Source organism: Schistocerca americana, chromosome 4 (genome assembly GCF_021461395.2).
Source record: "Schistocerca americana isolate TAMUIC-IGC-003095 chromosome 4, iqSchAmer2.1, whole genome shotgun sequence".
NCBI classification, from domain to species: domain Eukaryota; kingdom Metazoa; phylum Arthropoda; class Insecta; order Orthoptera; family Acrididae; genus Schistocerca; species Schistocerca americana.
In genome coordinates this window covers 438,504,566-438,521,786 of record NC_060122.1, presented here as the reverse complement: position 1 = coordinate 438,521,786, position 17,221 = coordinate 438,504,566, and the positions used below count along the sequence as shown (strand labels likewise).

Here is a 17,221-nt window from a genome sequence, read left to right as displayed (position 1 = left end):
ACGAGTACCCTACAATACACAGCTTGCAAAGACTTTCAGATAACAAACATAGATACCTAAGTGTTTTACACTGGAAAATTAGCATTGGATGATATTGACAATTTATCAAATGGTAATCTGCTTTGTTTGTAGAGACAAAAAATTATGTCCAATTACTGCTGGTTGTAGTAAAAAGCCAGTGCAAAGATTGCTGAGGACCAAATCCTCACTGACAGAGAGCTGCTCATGCAGGATACCTTATCCCACAAACCACTTTACTACACACATACATATGTACAACATTATATTTAAAATCTGCTAGTAATTATTTGAAAGGGAAACAGTTTTAAATTTTTGGGGCAGCATTATAGAACTTAGTGTTTTCTTCTAGACTCAGAAGTTGCTCACTAAAATGGTATAAGACTATATAATAAAGCAAAACATTTTGAAACAATCTTTCAAATAAAGCCAGTTCAAACACTCTCTCAAATATAATAGAAAAATATAGCAATAAGGAAGATCTCTTTTATTATGGGTGACATCTGCAATGGTATAGCACCACAGTTTATAAAGAAGAAATATGAACATTCATAAACTATATTAAACAATCTCATAATTTGTACCTTTAAAATCACATGCACACAACATTTATAGTTAAAAGTTTTTTTAAGTTCAATTATCAGTATGACTTGGACCATCTGGTAACTCAGCTGATTCTGGCACCCTCATGAAAGCCATATCACCACCACTCCACATTGAGTATAAATGTGCACGAACTTCCTGCAAAAAAAATAATTTTCCATAGTAAAAGCTTCACAAACTTGCATTGTGGAATTTTGGTGGTACGTTTTCTTTCTCTCTCTCTCTCTCTCTCTCTCCACATAATTGTCTGAAAATAACAAAGGGTTAAAATGGCACTCACTTAATTTGGAGAGACATTATACAATAATGAATTCAATTAAACGTTTCTGGAACTTTAATAAAATTCTTGGATTATTTGAATTTTTTGCTTTGAGAGAAATGCAGAGAGCCATAAATACTTATATACATTATAAAAAAATAAGTGTATCAAAACAAAAAAGCTACCTGACGTTTCTGGCCAGTATTTATCTTAAGGAGAATTGTCAGTGCTGCCAACACACATATAACATATCTGCTTCTATATACCAAGTACCTTTCCAAACTAATTGTTCCTTCCTCAGCAAGGAGAGAGGGATATGTTAGGGGAAGGTTAAAAATGAATGAGAGGGGCCCATCCATCATGAGGACAACACTAAAGGCTACCTCCTTCAAGTCTGATTTACCAAATGGATTTACAGTATCTGATGTGAAGCTACATTCTGTGTTCTGGGCTCTGGAACGAATGAGCTCCAGATCTCAAGCCATATCTGATCAAGACAACAGATAGAGAAGCCCAGGCCATCAAAGACACTCATCTCTGCCTAGTAAAGCTGGGGAGAAGCTGGCAGTTAGCTGCTAGGTCCAGGGCACTTTGAGAAGTACTGGTAACAAATCAAGAGCTATGGTCTGCTTTACACACATTGAACTTCAGTATCCCACTCCCCAATGTGTTGCCATCTTACTGTCAAAATAGAGTTGGGCTCCGTGGAAAGAAATCTGGATGTAAGCAATGGACAATAAGGAATGATTGGTGACACCCCCCCCCCCCCACCCCACCTCCCCCCTCCTTCCCCAACTGTTGGATACCTCCTTTCATAAGGAATGCCTCACACAAGTTTGCAAGCAGGTCACAGACTGCTGATTCCTGAATTTCTGTTCTGGAGTGAGGGTCATCACTACCAGATAATGTGCACTCCATTACAATAGGTGATGAGCCAAATGTGCAACCTGTTTCATAAATTATTAGGAAGAGCACCTCGTTATTGGGAATTATAGGAAGACGTATCAAATGGAACTTCCTCAGATGTAAATATAATTGTTTAATCCAACACTGATTGCAATATGGTTGTAAATATGTACTAATACCACAAAATGTCATCTAACAAAAAGGGCTGCTGTTTATTGTGTATGTGAAATAAAACTTGAAAAGCTGTAAAATACAAATTCAATTAGTCATATTTACTCACTCACCCATTACTACTCTTATTCACCATTTTAACAATAAACATAATCTGTGTCCTAAAAATGAGCTTAACACCTGAATAAAGAAACACAAAGAAGGCTAAAACTTGAAGAAATGTGACAGGCTGATTATTTACAAAGTAACTGAATTAAACTTATCTCAGTCCTCTTGTCCAAATATAAATTTATAAAGTGATGTACTGAGACTGTAGCCCACACGCATCACAAATGAGGCGTTCTACTGATAAGAATGTTGACTGCAGAAAAATAATGACAGAAATAAAGAAAAGTTACACTATTGAAAGTTAATATTCTCTGCATCAGGAATAATGTTAGAATTAGAACGTGTCTGTTGCATTGAAAATGTTGACATATTGTGTGTGAGTCAAAACATTAGTTAACAATCAAAATTAGTTTTACATCCCACATGGGTCTGTTAGTGGAGCCATTATGAGTAGAAGTATAAGAAAATATACAGGTTCTGGAAATTTGTTAAAGATTCATTTACATTTGCAAAGATATTTGTAAACTTGTACTGAACTGAGCTTGATGAAGGAAGGAAGGAAAGAGAGTTAGGTTACAATTTCCCATCTATTTTGATGTCGTTAGAGATAGAGTAGAGGCTTTAACTATAGAAAGAAATCTGCCATACCTTTTCAAAGGAACAATTTAGGGAAATCATAGAACCCCTAAAACTGGATGTCTGCACAGGAATTTGGACCACCATCTTTCCACATTCAAACCCAGTGTCTTACCACTATGAAATTTCATCCTGATGCAGAATTTTGCTTTATAAGATAGAGAGAAGAGAATATTGTTCTTGTCAGTTTATACAGATCTCCAAGTGCAGATGGAAATAAGTGTTGGGAAAAATTTTAATCTAGGATGGCAGATTTGAAAATCTGAAATTAATGTCAACATCTGTGGTGATTTTTTTTTTTTTTTTTTTTTTAAACTTTTCAGATCTTTAAATTAGTATTTCACAAACTACTGACCAATTTGTATGAATGTCTGTTGAGATAATATTATTATTACCTTCTCAAGAGTATGTACAAACTAAGTATCATGGGAGAGGGATGCTTTGCTGAACATGATAAAATACCTTCTCTCAATCTGTTTTGAACAACATTCTCATTTAGATGCAAACACGCTACTAAATATTGAGCAATGTATTGTATGGGTTAGAGGTCTGAGAGAGGACTATATTAATGTGATCATAAATTATCTAAGAGATGTAAGTTGGAGCTTTGGGTATGAAATTGAGTTTCATACCCAAAGCCCCAACTTACATCTCTTAGATAATTTATGATCACATTAATATAGTCCTCTCTCAGACCTCTAACCCATACAATACATTGCTCAATAACAATCTGAGGAACTTCTTTTTGATCATTTATTGTAAAAATTCATTGATTTATATCACTATTGTTAACCACTTGACAAGATCTGCCCAAATATTCGGGTAAATTTAATTCTGATGACCTGGCTCATACTAAGAAAGAGATCCTCATATTGCTTAGAATTTATAAAAGCTCTTGTTGCGGTGGGACCAAGTAGAAAACACCACATGTATAGCCTATTGCTCCCTGAAGTACAAGAAACACTACAAAGACAGACTTACTCTAGCTAAAGAGAGTATCACATGAACACATATACTCCCATCAAGTGCCAGGTAACATGGGATAACCATAAGACAAGAGTGTACTCCTATCAACATACAAGAATGTTCAAACCAAATGATTGAAATCACTCATGTCTGAACTCAGAAAGCAACAGAGATGCAAAATCAATACAACAGATCTTCTGCGTGCAGAGATCCCTTGGAAGTATGAATTTCACTAGGATATTATCACACCCACAGATGTTTCTAAATCCTCCTACTCCAAAAGTAGGAATGTCTATTTTCTGAGTCATGGGTCTCCTGACTAGTTTGATGTGGATTGCCATGAATTCCTCTCCTGTGTCAACCTTTTCATCTCAGAGTGGCAATTGCAGCCTATGTCCTCTGTCCTCCATGTCCTGATTTCCAATCTCTGTCTTGCTCTACAGTTTTTATCCTCTACATCTCCCTTTAGTATCACTGAAGTTATTTCCTGATATTGTAACAGATGTCCTATCATCCTGTCCCTTACTCTTGTCAGTATTTCCTATATGTTCCTTTCCTCACCGATTCTGCAAAATATTATGTGGTATTTAATCACACAATTAAAAGAAAGGAAAAAAAAATGTACCTGACTTGTTGACAAATAAGCTCATGCCTTCACAAAATTACTGACCTGTTCCTATAATCCCAGTCTTCTCTAAAAAGTTAGGAGTCTTCAATACACAATCAATTGTGCAAACATTTTAAAAATTTAATACTCTCTGCACAAGTCAGTTTGGTTATCAACAGATGACTTACTGCTTTCAAAATTCGAATTTATTGGATAAGTAAATTATCTGTAGCTGTAATTCACTCCTATTTAAACAACAGCACTCTGCTGTGAAGGAAGTAATGACTGCAGGGTGCAGTCATGGGGCTATTTTTCTTCAGAGTGGGTATTAATGATTTGTTCAGTTATATTGGGCCTCTGTCATTTATCTGGTAATGCTATAGTGTTGCACTATGCTTTGCAGGGAACCCTGGGCTGGGCAAAGAATTAGTTTGCACCTAATAAACCACTCTGCAACCCTGACAAAATGCAGAACCTTCCACTATGATCCTCTGAAGTCATAGAAGTCAAATAAGTAAAATATTTTAGAAATACAGCATGAGTGTCCTATCTACATAGAAATTGGTAGGACGGGTATACACTCGCACACACACACACATATCCATCCACACATATGCTGTATGTGTGTGGATGGATATGTGTGTGTGAGAGTGTATACCCGTCCTTTTTTCCCCAAGGTAAGTCTTTCCGCTCCCGCGATTGGAATGACTCCTTACCCTCTCCCTTAAAACCCACTTCCTTTCGTCTTTCCCTCTCCTTCCCTCTTTCCTGACGAAGCAACCGTTTGTTGCGAAAGCTAGAATTTTGTGTGTATGTTTATGTTTGTTTGTGTGTCTATCGACCTGCCAGCGCTTCTGTTCGGTAAGTCACATCATCTTTGTTTTTAGATATATTTTTCCCACGTGGAATGTTTCCCCCTATTATATATATATACCAAGATGATGTGACTTACCAAACGAAAGCGCTGGCACGTCGATAGACACACAAACAAACACAAACATACACACAAATAACTTTCGCTTTATTTCCATTTCCGTTTTTCCCACAGAATTTTGTGTGTATGTTTGTGTTTGTTTGTGTGTCTATCGACGTGCCAGCGCTTTCGTTTGGTAAGTCACATCATCTTGGTTTAGATGAGGTGACTTACCAAACAAAAGCGCTGGCAGGTCGATAGACACACAAACAAACACAAACATACACACAAAATTCAAGCTTTCGCAACAAACTGTTGCCTCATCAGGAAAGAGGGAAGGAGAGGGGAAGACGAAAGGAAGTGGGTTTTAAGGGAGAGGGTAAGGAGTCATTCCAATCCCGGGAGCGGAAAGACTTACCTTAGGGGGAAAAAAGGACAGGTATACACTCGCACACACGCACATATCCATCCACACATACAGACACAAGCAGACATATTTATATTTGTGTCTGTATGTGTGGATGGATATGTGCGTGTGTGCGAGTGTATACCTGTCCTTTTTTCCCCCTAAGGTAAGTCTTTCCGCTCCCGGGATTGGAATGACTCCTTACCCTCCCCCTTAAAACCCACTTCCTTTCGTCTTCCCCTCTCCTTCCCTCTTTCCTGATGAGGCAACAGTTTGTTGCGAAAGCTTGAATTTTGTGTGTATGTTTGTGTGTCTATCGACCTGCCAGCGCTTTTGTTCGGTAAGTCACCTCATCGAAAACACACTATTTAGCACATGTTATACTGTGTTACAAATATCTATTTATATTTTCACTGTTACGTTTGGAAATTTTCTGTTGCCTCTGACATCAGTTGTAAACTCATCTATAGAATTTGGCATAAAATTAGACTCTCTTACTCTCAGTGAGATAAATATATTAAACTGAAAATGGTTCACAATTGCTAGACTGAGATTTCTGATTATTTAAAAAGTTAATTTCTTTACTGTATTTTTTTTTTAAAGCTATTTCAAGGCCATAAATTTAGTGACATGTAATGGAAAATGTACACAATTACCTTATTTTTCCACCAATATTGGCAATGAAAGGTAGTACAATGGTTTTATGATGAATTTTTCATGACTGATCAAGTATCTCAGTATGTGAAGTTGCAAAATGTTGTCCAATTTCTCGTTTATAAGTTGGCCACTGAGAGGTACTGAGGTCACAACTGTTGAAATAACAACAGTAAAAATGATTACCATGCGCATTTACAGATCCCCAGATTGTATTTATAATTATGTTTTTTTTTAAATAACTTATCATAAGCTGCTCAAAAAAAATTTTCCACTACCCTCATGAGTTGCATAGCTTTTATTTTAGTGTAGTACACATCTTTGTCAGACTCTTTTGACCACAGGAAATCATTATGTACAGCAACTAGTATAACAGAAGTAAAAATGAACCTGCATTCTGAGTGCAGTTCATTAAAGCTTGCTACGTTCCCAATCAGCAACTCTGCACTGCAGCTCATGTACTCTGTTAAGCCTGTCAATGCTCCTCAAAAGGTGATTTAAAGTGTAAATGGTGTGTTACTTTACAGCAAGAGGGCTTGTCTGTGTAGGAAGTTGCTCACTTGATTGGTATGCACCTCAACAACACAATTCAGTCTTTCAACCAAATACTGAAAACTTGCCTCATAGTTGTTCACTTGCATTCACAACAGCAGCTGAAGACTGCTATCATAAAATACCACTTGTAACTATGCAACTATCTTCAATCAATCAATTTGGCCACTTGATGTGCATTTAAAAAAGTACAAACCTACCAGCACAACAGTGCATAAAGAATGTGGGGTAGAGAAAACGTGGAGTGGAACCTGGATCATTGGTGCCACATTTTGCTCACTTATATATGCAAGATTTGTTTGATGTCTAGTGATTGTCATAGATGAGTACTGAGGTAGCCAGGTGCCAACACACATCCCTGGCTAGCAGTAACACGGGTTCAGCAGAGAGGTGGAACAGTCATGTTTCGGGCTGTTATCTTGAATGGGTGTCATTCTTATAACTGTACGGGGATGTATAATATCAGAATATGATGCTCCAACCTATTATGCAGCCCTACAGTTGACTTTTTTGAGCTGGATCCTTCTTTGAAGATGATACTGCATGAAATTAATGTGCCCATCTCACGAACACCTTCCTCCATGCAGCAGGACTCAACTAAATGGAATTGCCTATATCTGCTGCCATGAATCCAATTAAGCACATCTGATGTCAGCTAAAGTTTGAATTGCATCATTCCAAGAACTCTTCTCACACACTGAAAGATGTCATGAGAGCAATCATCGAAGAGTGGGACAGGCTTGGGCAACAATGTCTGGACCGCATCATGTGCAGTATGCCAGGGGGATCCAAGCATTTGACAGTGCATGTGATGTGGCAACACTGTATTAAATGTTACCCAACAGCAACTTTTGATTTCACGAATGAGTGAAGATGTCCATTTTTGAACAAACTGCCTTAATTTGGTTAATGCTATGTTTTAGTTTCATAGCACATTTATTTCTTTTTAGTTTCATAAGATTTATTCTTTCATTCCTTGTTCTACTTGAATCTAATCGTACAGATGTCCATGGATATGCAGGTAATCAAAACTTTTTTTGAGCAGCTTATTTCATTTAAGAACCCTGGCAGAACAGCAGTACTTAATGGCAACTTCAACCTTTTAAGTGACAGGTGAAAAATTGTCTTAAATATCATTATATTTTATACACTCCAGCTATTATCCTATCTTTAACTAATAAAAGCCACTTTAATAAACCTAGTCTGTTTAAACAAATATGTATAAATTTCAGAAAACTTCAATATCAGCTATGATAATTATTTTTCATGCTTCCTGGTATCTGCTTCTAGCATTTCACCTAAGGGAGAGAATACACAAGCAAAGCAGCCAAGAGCAAAGATGGTTATCTTCTAATCAAGGGTACTTTCAGGACATTCTAATCAAAGGGATGTACTACAAAGGACAAAGTAGCTCATTTGGAATTTGTGATGGCAGAATGGATGATAATTGAAGCCATGTTCTCTTCACTATGAACAGGAATCTTATATCTACTGAAAGACTCAGTTTGTTTGTGAGGTTTGTCCTAGATCATTCTGCAATACCTAAAGAAAAGTTTCATATACTATTAATCACTCAGAAAAACTCCACTTATGACATCTGTTGAGATAAAGTTTGCAGTGTCATTCTTAATTCAACCTCTGAAAATTGCCTGAAATAGTTTGTTTGGAAAAAGTATAGCACATGTCTGCATAATTCAAGTTCCAAAAACATCAGACATAATAGGAGAAATGAGTTGAGGTTAGAGCCTATGTGAACATGTTTAGATATTGCTTTTCAAGTATCTACACTGAAATGATTAACAAATATGTAACTGTTGTTTCAAGTTTGTAGCTGACCTGTGTCTATCATCTGGACTTTGATTAGGCTAAAATAACCATTTACCATCTCAGTCAACCTTTAGTCCTATTTAATATTATAAATCTCCTCACCCTATCTTCATTCTATGCACTGTGAGCATATACACTTCTCTGTTGACATCCATCTTACAGATTACACTTCCGATATTCACACACACATGCTATAGTTTACCGAGAAATTCATGTTGCACCCAAAAATCAGACAGTATGTTTGCATTCTAGCTGTGAAAGTAGTTGTGTACATTCACAATGAGATATAACTGCATGATAAATTTCAAGAAAACATCATGGCAGTAAATTCTAAGTTTCAATTTCAGAACAATTACTACAATACTTACTAAATCTGTGTTCTTCAATGTTCACAAAAACATTAGCAGTATATTAATGTCTGATTTTGTAGTTATACAGTGATCAGGAACTGCCATTAATCTTAGCTCCTGCAGTAGCAACTAAGAGATGTGGCCTTTACTGAATAATCTTTACGAATCAAACTACACTAACATTTGCAAATGTTCAACACCAAGCATACATGTGACTGAAATGAACTCCATATCACAGATTTGGTATATGACAACCCACAAAAGATTAGGACTACAGAACTGAACATTATGTCTGATTTTCAAGAATTTAGTACAGTAAGAAGTCCTCCTGTGCTACAATCAGGGCCTTTAACTATTATGGCAATAAGTTAAAGAGTGTGGACATTGTCTGGAGCCACTTTCATCCACTCAGTTTTAATGTGAGTGCAAAAACATTATGAGCAGTTACTGGAGGACCACAAGAAATACCTTGCTAACCATTCATATTGCTGACCTGGTCAATGGGTGACAAGCCAGGCAAATGTGCAGACCAATATGACAATGTTACCCACCATTCTTCGAATGTGGCTCATATCCTCATTGTCCGATGTGATCACACTTTGTCCAGCTGAAATATGGCACGTGGAGTATCTCACGCCGGGCTTAATAACTCGAGTTCTACAACCTCTGTGATATGGTGGTTAGCATCCATATTGCACTGAGTTAGTTAGTTAGTCAGTCAGTCAGTTACTTACATACTCCAGAGATTATTTGAATGATTCTTTTATTGAAGTGGTGTGGAATGACTGAATTTGCAGTAATTGACTGGTTTTAACACCAATAAGCATATTTTTAGTCCTACTTATGCAAGTACACTTACAAACAAGGGGCCCCTCTCAGGCTACCAGCTTTTAAAAATAGAAATTTGTACATGGAATAGATGGAGTCATCCAGCAGAAATGATTTCATATTGGATTTAAAACTTGCTTTGCTACCTGTCAAACATTTTATGTAATTGGGAAAATAATTAAAAATTTTTGTGCTGCATGCTGAACTTCTTTCCGAGCCACTGACAACTTTAATAATACATAATAAACATTTTTATCTCTAGTCTTGTAGGTATGGACATCACTGTTCTTCTCAGGATGTAATGGATTGTTTAGGATGAATTTTGTTAGCAAATAAATGTATTGTGATGGTGCCAGTTAAAATGCCCAACTCATTTAAGGGGTACTGATGTGAAGTACGTAGGTGAACACCACATATTATTCTTACTACTCTCTTTTGTGCAATCAGAATTGTGAATTACCCCAGAAAATTACTCCATAAAACATTACTGAATGGTAATATGTCACAAGGTTGATTTGTTTGTTTCTAAGACAAGAAATTATATGAAGAGCAGAAATAACTGAACTTTTGTACAAGAAGCTCAGAAATACTCTTCTTTCCATCAATATATACATGCAAAAATTTTGAGCATTCTGCCCCATTTATTGACTCCTGTTCATGTGCTATATCAACTGTTGGCATGATTCTAATTGTTGTACAGAACTGAATCTCAATATTTAGGGAGAGTGCATTTTCTGAGAACCACTTAATGATGCTTTGAAAAACATCATTAAAAATGTCTTTCATTGCTTTCTCTCAAATAGGATTTATTATAACACTAGTATTGTTTACAAAAAGTACCATTTCTTGTTGTTGAATGTTAAATGGACAGTCATTCACATGCATGTAAGGAATAGGAGTGGACCTGAAATTGAACCCTGTGGGACTCCATTTGTGATTTCTTCCTAGTCACTAAACTTTTCTACCTTTCAACATTGTTTGAATTATTTGGCACAAATTTTTCATTCTGTTTGTTAAGTATGATTAAAACCATTTGTATATACAGCCCTCGATTCCATAAAACCTGAGTTCTTCTAAGAGTGTAAAATGGTCTAAATAATCACACACTTTTGAAAGATCACAAAAAATTGCAACTGCCAAAATTTTATTATTTATAGCTTTTAATATTCGCTGAGTGAATGTACAAATAGCATTCACCATTGAGCAACCCTTCTGTCATCCAAACTGTGATATGCTAAGTAAACTGTTCCTACTTGAAATTGAGGGTACTGGTAGTAATTACTTTTTTGAATATTTTGGAAAGAGATGTCAGTAAGGAAATTGGGTGATAGTTACCTAAGTCTTTCTTGTCTCCTTTCTTATGAAGAGGTTTAACAGTTGTATAACGTAATACATGTGGAAAAATTCCCTGTGGCAGTGATGCATTATACATATCACTAAGAACATTACTTATTAAGTTAGAGCAATTTTCAAAATTCTGTTTGAAATTCTGTCAACACCATACTAGCATCTACCTTTTTTTAGAATTTTTAAAATTCTATTAACTTCAAAAGTTTTTTGGACTGACATTTTTAATATATTCTCTTGCTTCCTCAACTGAATCATTTAATTTTGTTTTTGATGGCACATGTCGAAAGTGATTGTTACAATTATTCACAGCTTGTGAACTGTCAGCCACAACATTGTCGCTCAGTTTAATTGTCATGCTATCTTGTACACTGATTGGCTGTCATGTTTCCCATTTTACAATATCCCACATAGTTTTAATCTTATTATCAGCTTTATTAATTTCTGTCAGGATGTATATGTTGTTGTTGTTGTGGTCTTCAGTCCTGAGACTGGTTTGATGCAGCTCTCCATGCTACTCTGTCCTGTGCAAGCTTCTTCATATCCCAGTACCTACTGCAACCTACATCCTTCTCAATCTGCTTAGTGTATTCATCTCTTGGTCTCCCTCTACGATTTTTACCCTCTACGCTGCACTCCAATACTAAATTGGTGACCCCTTGATGCCTCAGAACATGTCCTCCCAACCAATCCCTTCTTCTAGTCAAGTTGTGCCACAAGTTCCTCTTCTCCCCAATTCTATTCAATACCTCCTCATTAGTTACGTGATCTACCCATCTAATCTTCAGCATTCTTCTGTAGCACCACATTTCGAAAGCTTCTATTCTCTTCTTGTCTAAACTATTTATTGTCCATGTTTCACTTCCATACATGGCTACACTCCATACAAATACTTTCAGAAATGACTTCCTGACACTTAAATATATACTCGATGTAAACAAATTTCTCTTCTTCAGAAATGCTTTCCTTGCCATTGCCAGTCTACATTTTATATCCTCTCTACTTCGACCATCACCAGTTATTTTGCTCCCCAAATAGCAAATCTCGTTTACTACTTTAAGTGTCTCATTTCCTAATCTAATTCCCTCAGCATCACCCGACTTAATTCGTCTACATTCCATTATCCTCGTTTTGCTTTAGTTGATGTCCATCTTATATCCTCCTTTCAAGACACTGTCCATTCCATTCAACTGCTCTTCCAAGTCCTTTGCTGTCTCTGACAGAATTACAATGTCATCGGCGAATCTCAAAGTTTTTATTTCTTCTCCATGGATTTTAATACCTACTCCGAATTTTTCTTTTGTTTCCTTTACTGCTTGCTCAATATAGAGATTGAATAACATCGGGGAGAGGCTACAACCCTGTCTTACTCCCTTCCCAACCACTGCTTCCCTTTCATGTCCCTCGACTCTTATAACTCCCATCTGGTTTCTGTACAAATTGTAAATAGCCTTTCACTCAATGTACACTCCTGGAAATTGAAATAAGAACACCGTGAATTCATTGTCCCAGGAAGGGGAAACTTTATTGACACATTCCTGGGGTCAGATACATCACATGATCACACTGACAGAACCACAGGCACATAGATACAGGCAACAGAGCATGCACAATGTCGGCACTAGTACAGTGTATATCCACCTTTCGCAGCAATGCAGGCTGCTATTCTCCCATGGAGACGATCGTAGAGATGCTGATTGTAGTCCTGTGGAACGGCTTGCCACGCCATTTCCACCTGGCGCCTCAGTTGGACCAGCGTTCGTGCTGGACGTGCAGACCGCGTGAGACGACGCTTCATCCAGTCCCAAACATGCTCAATGGGGGACAGATCCGGAGATCTTGCTGGCCAGGGTAGTTGCTTACACCTTCTAGAGCACGTTGGGTGGCACGGGATACATGCGGACGTGCATTGTCCTGTTGGAACAGCAAGTTCCCTTGCCGGTCTAGGAATGGTAGAATGATGGGTTCGACGACGGTTTGGATGTACCGTGCACTATTCAGTGTCCCCTCGACGATCACCAGTGGTGTACGGCCAGTGTAGGAGATCGCTCCCCACACCATGATGCCGGGTGTTGGCCCTGTGTGCCTCGGTCGTATGCAGTCCTGATTGTGGCGCTCACCTGCACGGCGCCAAACACGCATACGACCATCATTGGCACCAAGGCAGAAGCGACTCTCATCGCTGAAGACGACACGTCTCCATTCGTCCCTCCATTCACGCCTGTCGCGACACCACTGGAGGCGGGCTGCACGATGTTGGGGCGTGAGCGGAACACGGCCTAACGGTGTGCGGGACCGTAGCCCAGCTTCATGGAGACGGTTGCGAATGGTCCTCGCCGATACCCCAGGAGCAACAGTGTCCCTAATTTGCTGGGAAGTGGCGGTGCGGTCCCCTACGGCACTGCGTAGGATCCTACGGTCTTGGCGTGCATCCGTGCGTCCCTGCGGTCCGGTCCCAGGTCGACGGGCACGTGCACCTTCCGCCGACCACTGGCGACAACATCGATGTACTGTGGAGACCTCACGCCCCACGTGTTGAGCAATTCGGCGGTACGTCCACCCGGCCTCCCGCATGCCCACTATACGCCCTCGCTCAAAGTCCGTCAACTGCACATACGGTTCACGTCCACGCTGTCGCGGCATGCTACCAGTGTTAAAGACTGCGATGGAGCTCCGTATGCCACGGCAAACTGGCTGACACTGACGGTGGCGGTGCACAAATGCTGCTCAGCTAGCGCCATTGGACGGCCAACACCGCGGTTCCTGGTGTGTCCGCTGTGCCGTGCGTGTGATCATTGCTTGTACAGCCCTCTCGCAGTGTCCGGAGCAAGTATGGTGGGTCTGACACACCGGTGTCAATGTGTTCTTTTTTCCATTTCCAGGAGTGTATTTTACCCCTGCCTCCTTTAGAATTTGAAAGAAAGTATTCCAGTCGACATTGTCAAAAGCTTTCTCTAAGTCTACAAATGCTAGAAATGTAGGTTTGCCTTTCCTTAATCTTTCTTCTAAGATAAGTCGTAAGGTCAGTATTGCCTCACGTGTTCCAGTATTTCTAAGGAATCCACACTGATCTTTCCCAAGGTCAGCTTCTACTAGTTTTTCCATTCGTCTGTAAAGAATTCGCGTTAGTTTTTTGCAGCCGTGACTTATTAAACTGATAGTTCGGTAATTTTCACATCTGCCAACACCTGCTTTCTTTGGGATTGGGATTATTATATTCTTCTTGAAGTCTGAGGGTATTCCACCTGCCTCATACATCTTGCTCACCAGATGGTAGAGTTTTGTCAGGACTGGCTCTCCCAAGGCCGTCAGTATTTCCAATGGAATGTTGTCTACTCCGGGGGCCTTGTTTCGACTCAGGTCTTTCAGTGCTCTGTCAAACTCTTCATGCAGTATCGTATCTTCTATTTTATCTTCATCTACATCCTCTTCTATTTCCATAATATTGTCCTCAAGTACATCGCCCTTGTATAGACCCTCTATATACTCCTTCCACCTTTCTGCTTTCCCTTCTTTGCTTAGAACTGGGTTTCCATCTGAGCTCTTGATGTTCATGCAAGTGGTTCTCTTATCTCCAAAGGTCTCTTTAATTTTCCTGTAGGCAGTATCTATCTTACCCCTAGTGAGATAAGCCTCTACATCCTTACATTTGTCCTCTAGCCATCCCTGCTTAGCCATTTTGCACTTCCTGTCAATCTCATTTTTGAGACATTTGTATTCCTTTTTGCCTGCTTCATTTACTGCATTTTTATATTTTCTCCTTTCATCAATTAAATTCAATATTTCTTCTGTTACCCAAGGATTTCTACTAGCCCTCGTCTTTTTACCTACTTGATCCTCTGCTGCCTTCACTACTTCATCCCTCAAAGCTACCCATTCTTCTTCTACCGTATTTCTTTCCCCCATTCCTGTCAATTGTTCCCTTATGCTCTCCCTGAAACTCTGTACAACCTCTGGTTCTTTCAGTTTATCCAGGTCCCATCTCCTTAAATTCCCACCTTCTTCCCACCTACCACCGGTAGCTGAGTGGTCAGCATGGCAGGCTGTCAATCCTAAGGGCCCAGGTTTGATTCCCAGCTGGGACAGAGATTTTCTCCGCTCAGGGATTGGGTGTTGTGTTGTCCTAATCATCATAATTTCATTCCCATCAACACGCACGTTGCTGAAGTGGCGCCAAATCGAAAGACTTGCACCCGGCGAATGGTCTACCTGACGAGAGGCCCTAGTCACATACATTTACATTTTTATTTAGTGTCAAACACAAGGAAGATACATATTTTTCAATTAGAAGGTATAAACAAGAAATTTGAATTGTATCTTAAACATATTTATGTAGCACTCTGAATCTTGTTTAAAGGAAATCAAATGGAAGCAATGAGAAAGGCTGGGCAGATACTGGGATTAAACGTATTTTAAGTGCTAAAGTACCTTATCCCAGGAACATAAAATTCAGTTTAATTCAGAAGGCTTCAATAACTACAAAAAAAAAATTATTAGCCACTGGGTGTAGTGATCGCTTCCAAACAGTGTCAGCACATATAAAACTAATAATAAACAACCACAATGAGTTGCAATAGGTTTACTCTGTTACACAGCATCAGAGATGTGCAATATGAGAACCAAGAGATTCTTGACTGCAAAATGTTCTGGATGTTCTTATCTCTTTCACTGCTGAGTTCCCATAACAAAATGCACATATATGTGTGGTTGGATGCACCACACGGCAGTGCCTACCGTGCTGAACGCTGCAGCGCCTTTTGCACTGAGTCACTGTCATCGCAGACTCTCCTGCATTTATTCTCACCAATAAGTTTGAAAATAAATTGTACTTTGAATAGTCTTTATTGCCGAAGTTCCTAAAACTAGACAACATTACAAGGAAGCACATTTCAGAAAGTCTTTTGTGTGATTTATTTCAAAACAAGGCAAACACATAGTCCCTGTTTACAACAATAAAGTGATTACTTTCATTTTTTGTTCATGCTACATATAAAACATCTTCTTACAGGTTGGTGTTGTTTTACTGACAATTCAAAATTCAATGATGCTTCGAAAGTGCCTTTGTTGAAACCGTAATGGGTTTTTCTCATCTGATCAGCAACCTCTTGAACTTTCCTTCCTTGGTGGTATGTCTTTATCTCATGAATGAGGCCCAGATGAAATTTGGTGACATAAATATTCTTTCTGGTATGAACTTTAACATGCATACACAGAAGGATCGTAAAAAGAATTTTTGTATAACATCAGTATTTTGTGAAAACATTCTGTTCAGCTAACTAGCATTTTATATCTGTCCACTGCACCCATAGAGTCATTGTTATCCAATGCACATTTTGGTTTAAATTTTTTGGTATTACTTGGTGGTCCACTTTCACAGCTGTGTGGCCTTTCATCAACATATGGAAAATCCAGGATGGACTGTAACAATATTGTGTAAAGGAAAGTTGCTACTCACCATATAGCAGAGATGCTGAGTCGCAGATAGCCACAACAAAAATATTTGAGACAGTCTTTTTGTTGTGCCTATCTGCGACTCAGCATCTCTGCTATATGGTGAGTAGCAACTTTCCTTTTCACCATACTGTCATCAATATACATACCTCTCTTTTGTCACACCACTTAAAAGCCCTCATAGTGTCTGTTAAGCTAAATTCTATCTCAGATATTTGCCGTTTGGCTTCAAATTTTGGCATAATTTCCTGTTCATGGGGAATGTATAGGTAGCTACTGCATTAGTTGTTCTTAATGCAAGTAGTGGAGGAGAGACGGACTTGTATATCAATTGTCCACATACACAATGTGTTTTATAGCATCATGTACTAATAAAACCTTGAAGTGTATATATTTGATGATAGTATTTCTGGCATGCTCAGCTCCTGTCATATATATACACATTGTTAGCAATGGAGGCACAACGACTGTGCATGGATATATATGTGGCCAGCAGTTAAAGGATGAAGAACCAATGTCAAGTATTCAAATACTGCATTTGAGAATAAGGTTCCAATTTCTTGATTTTGATACACATATTTCTGTTTGTTTCATTGATATCCCTTACTACTAAAATCAG

The 17,221-nt window shown here is 38.6% G+C and overlaps 1 protein-coding gene across 4 annotated transcripts in view; it reads right to left on the bottom strand.

Moving 5' to 3' along the window:
• Positions 1–484: 484 nt before the first annotated feature.
• The window catches only part of LOC124612996, a 246,760-nt gene continuing 230,023 nt past the window's right edge, over positions 485–17,221 (bottom strand). For 3 of the 4 annotated variants that reach the window (XM_047141547.1, XM_047141546.1, XM_047141548.1), the window contains one exon: positions 485–759. In XM_047141547.1, coding sequence (XP_046997503.1) covers positions 652–759 — 108 coding nt within the window. In that variant the 3' untranslated portion in view covers positions 485–651. Of the gene's footprint in view, positions 760–6,249; positions 6,403–17,221 lie in introns of all 4 variants that reach the window. The other variant, XR_006979589.1, reaches the window with a different exon arrangement.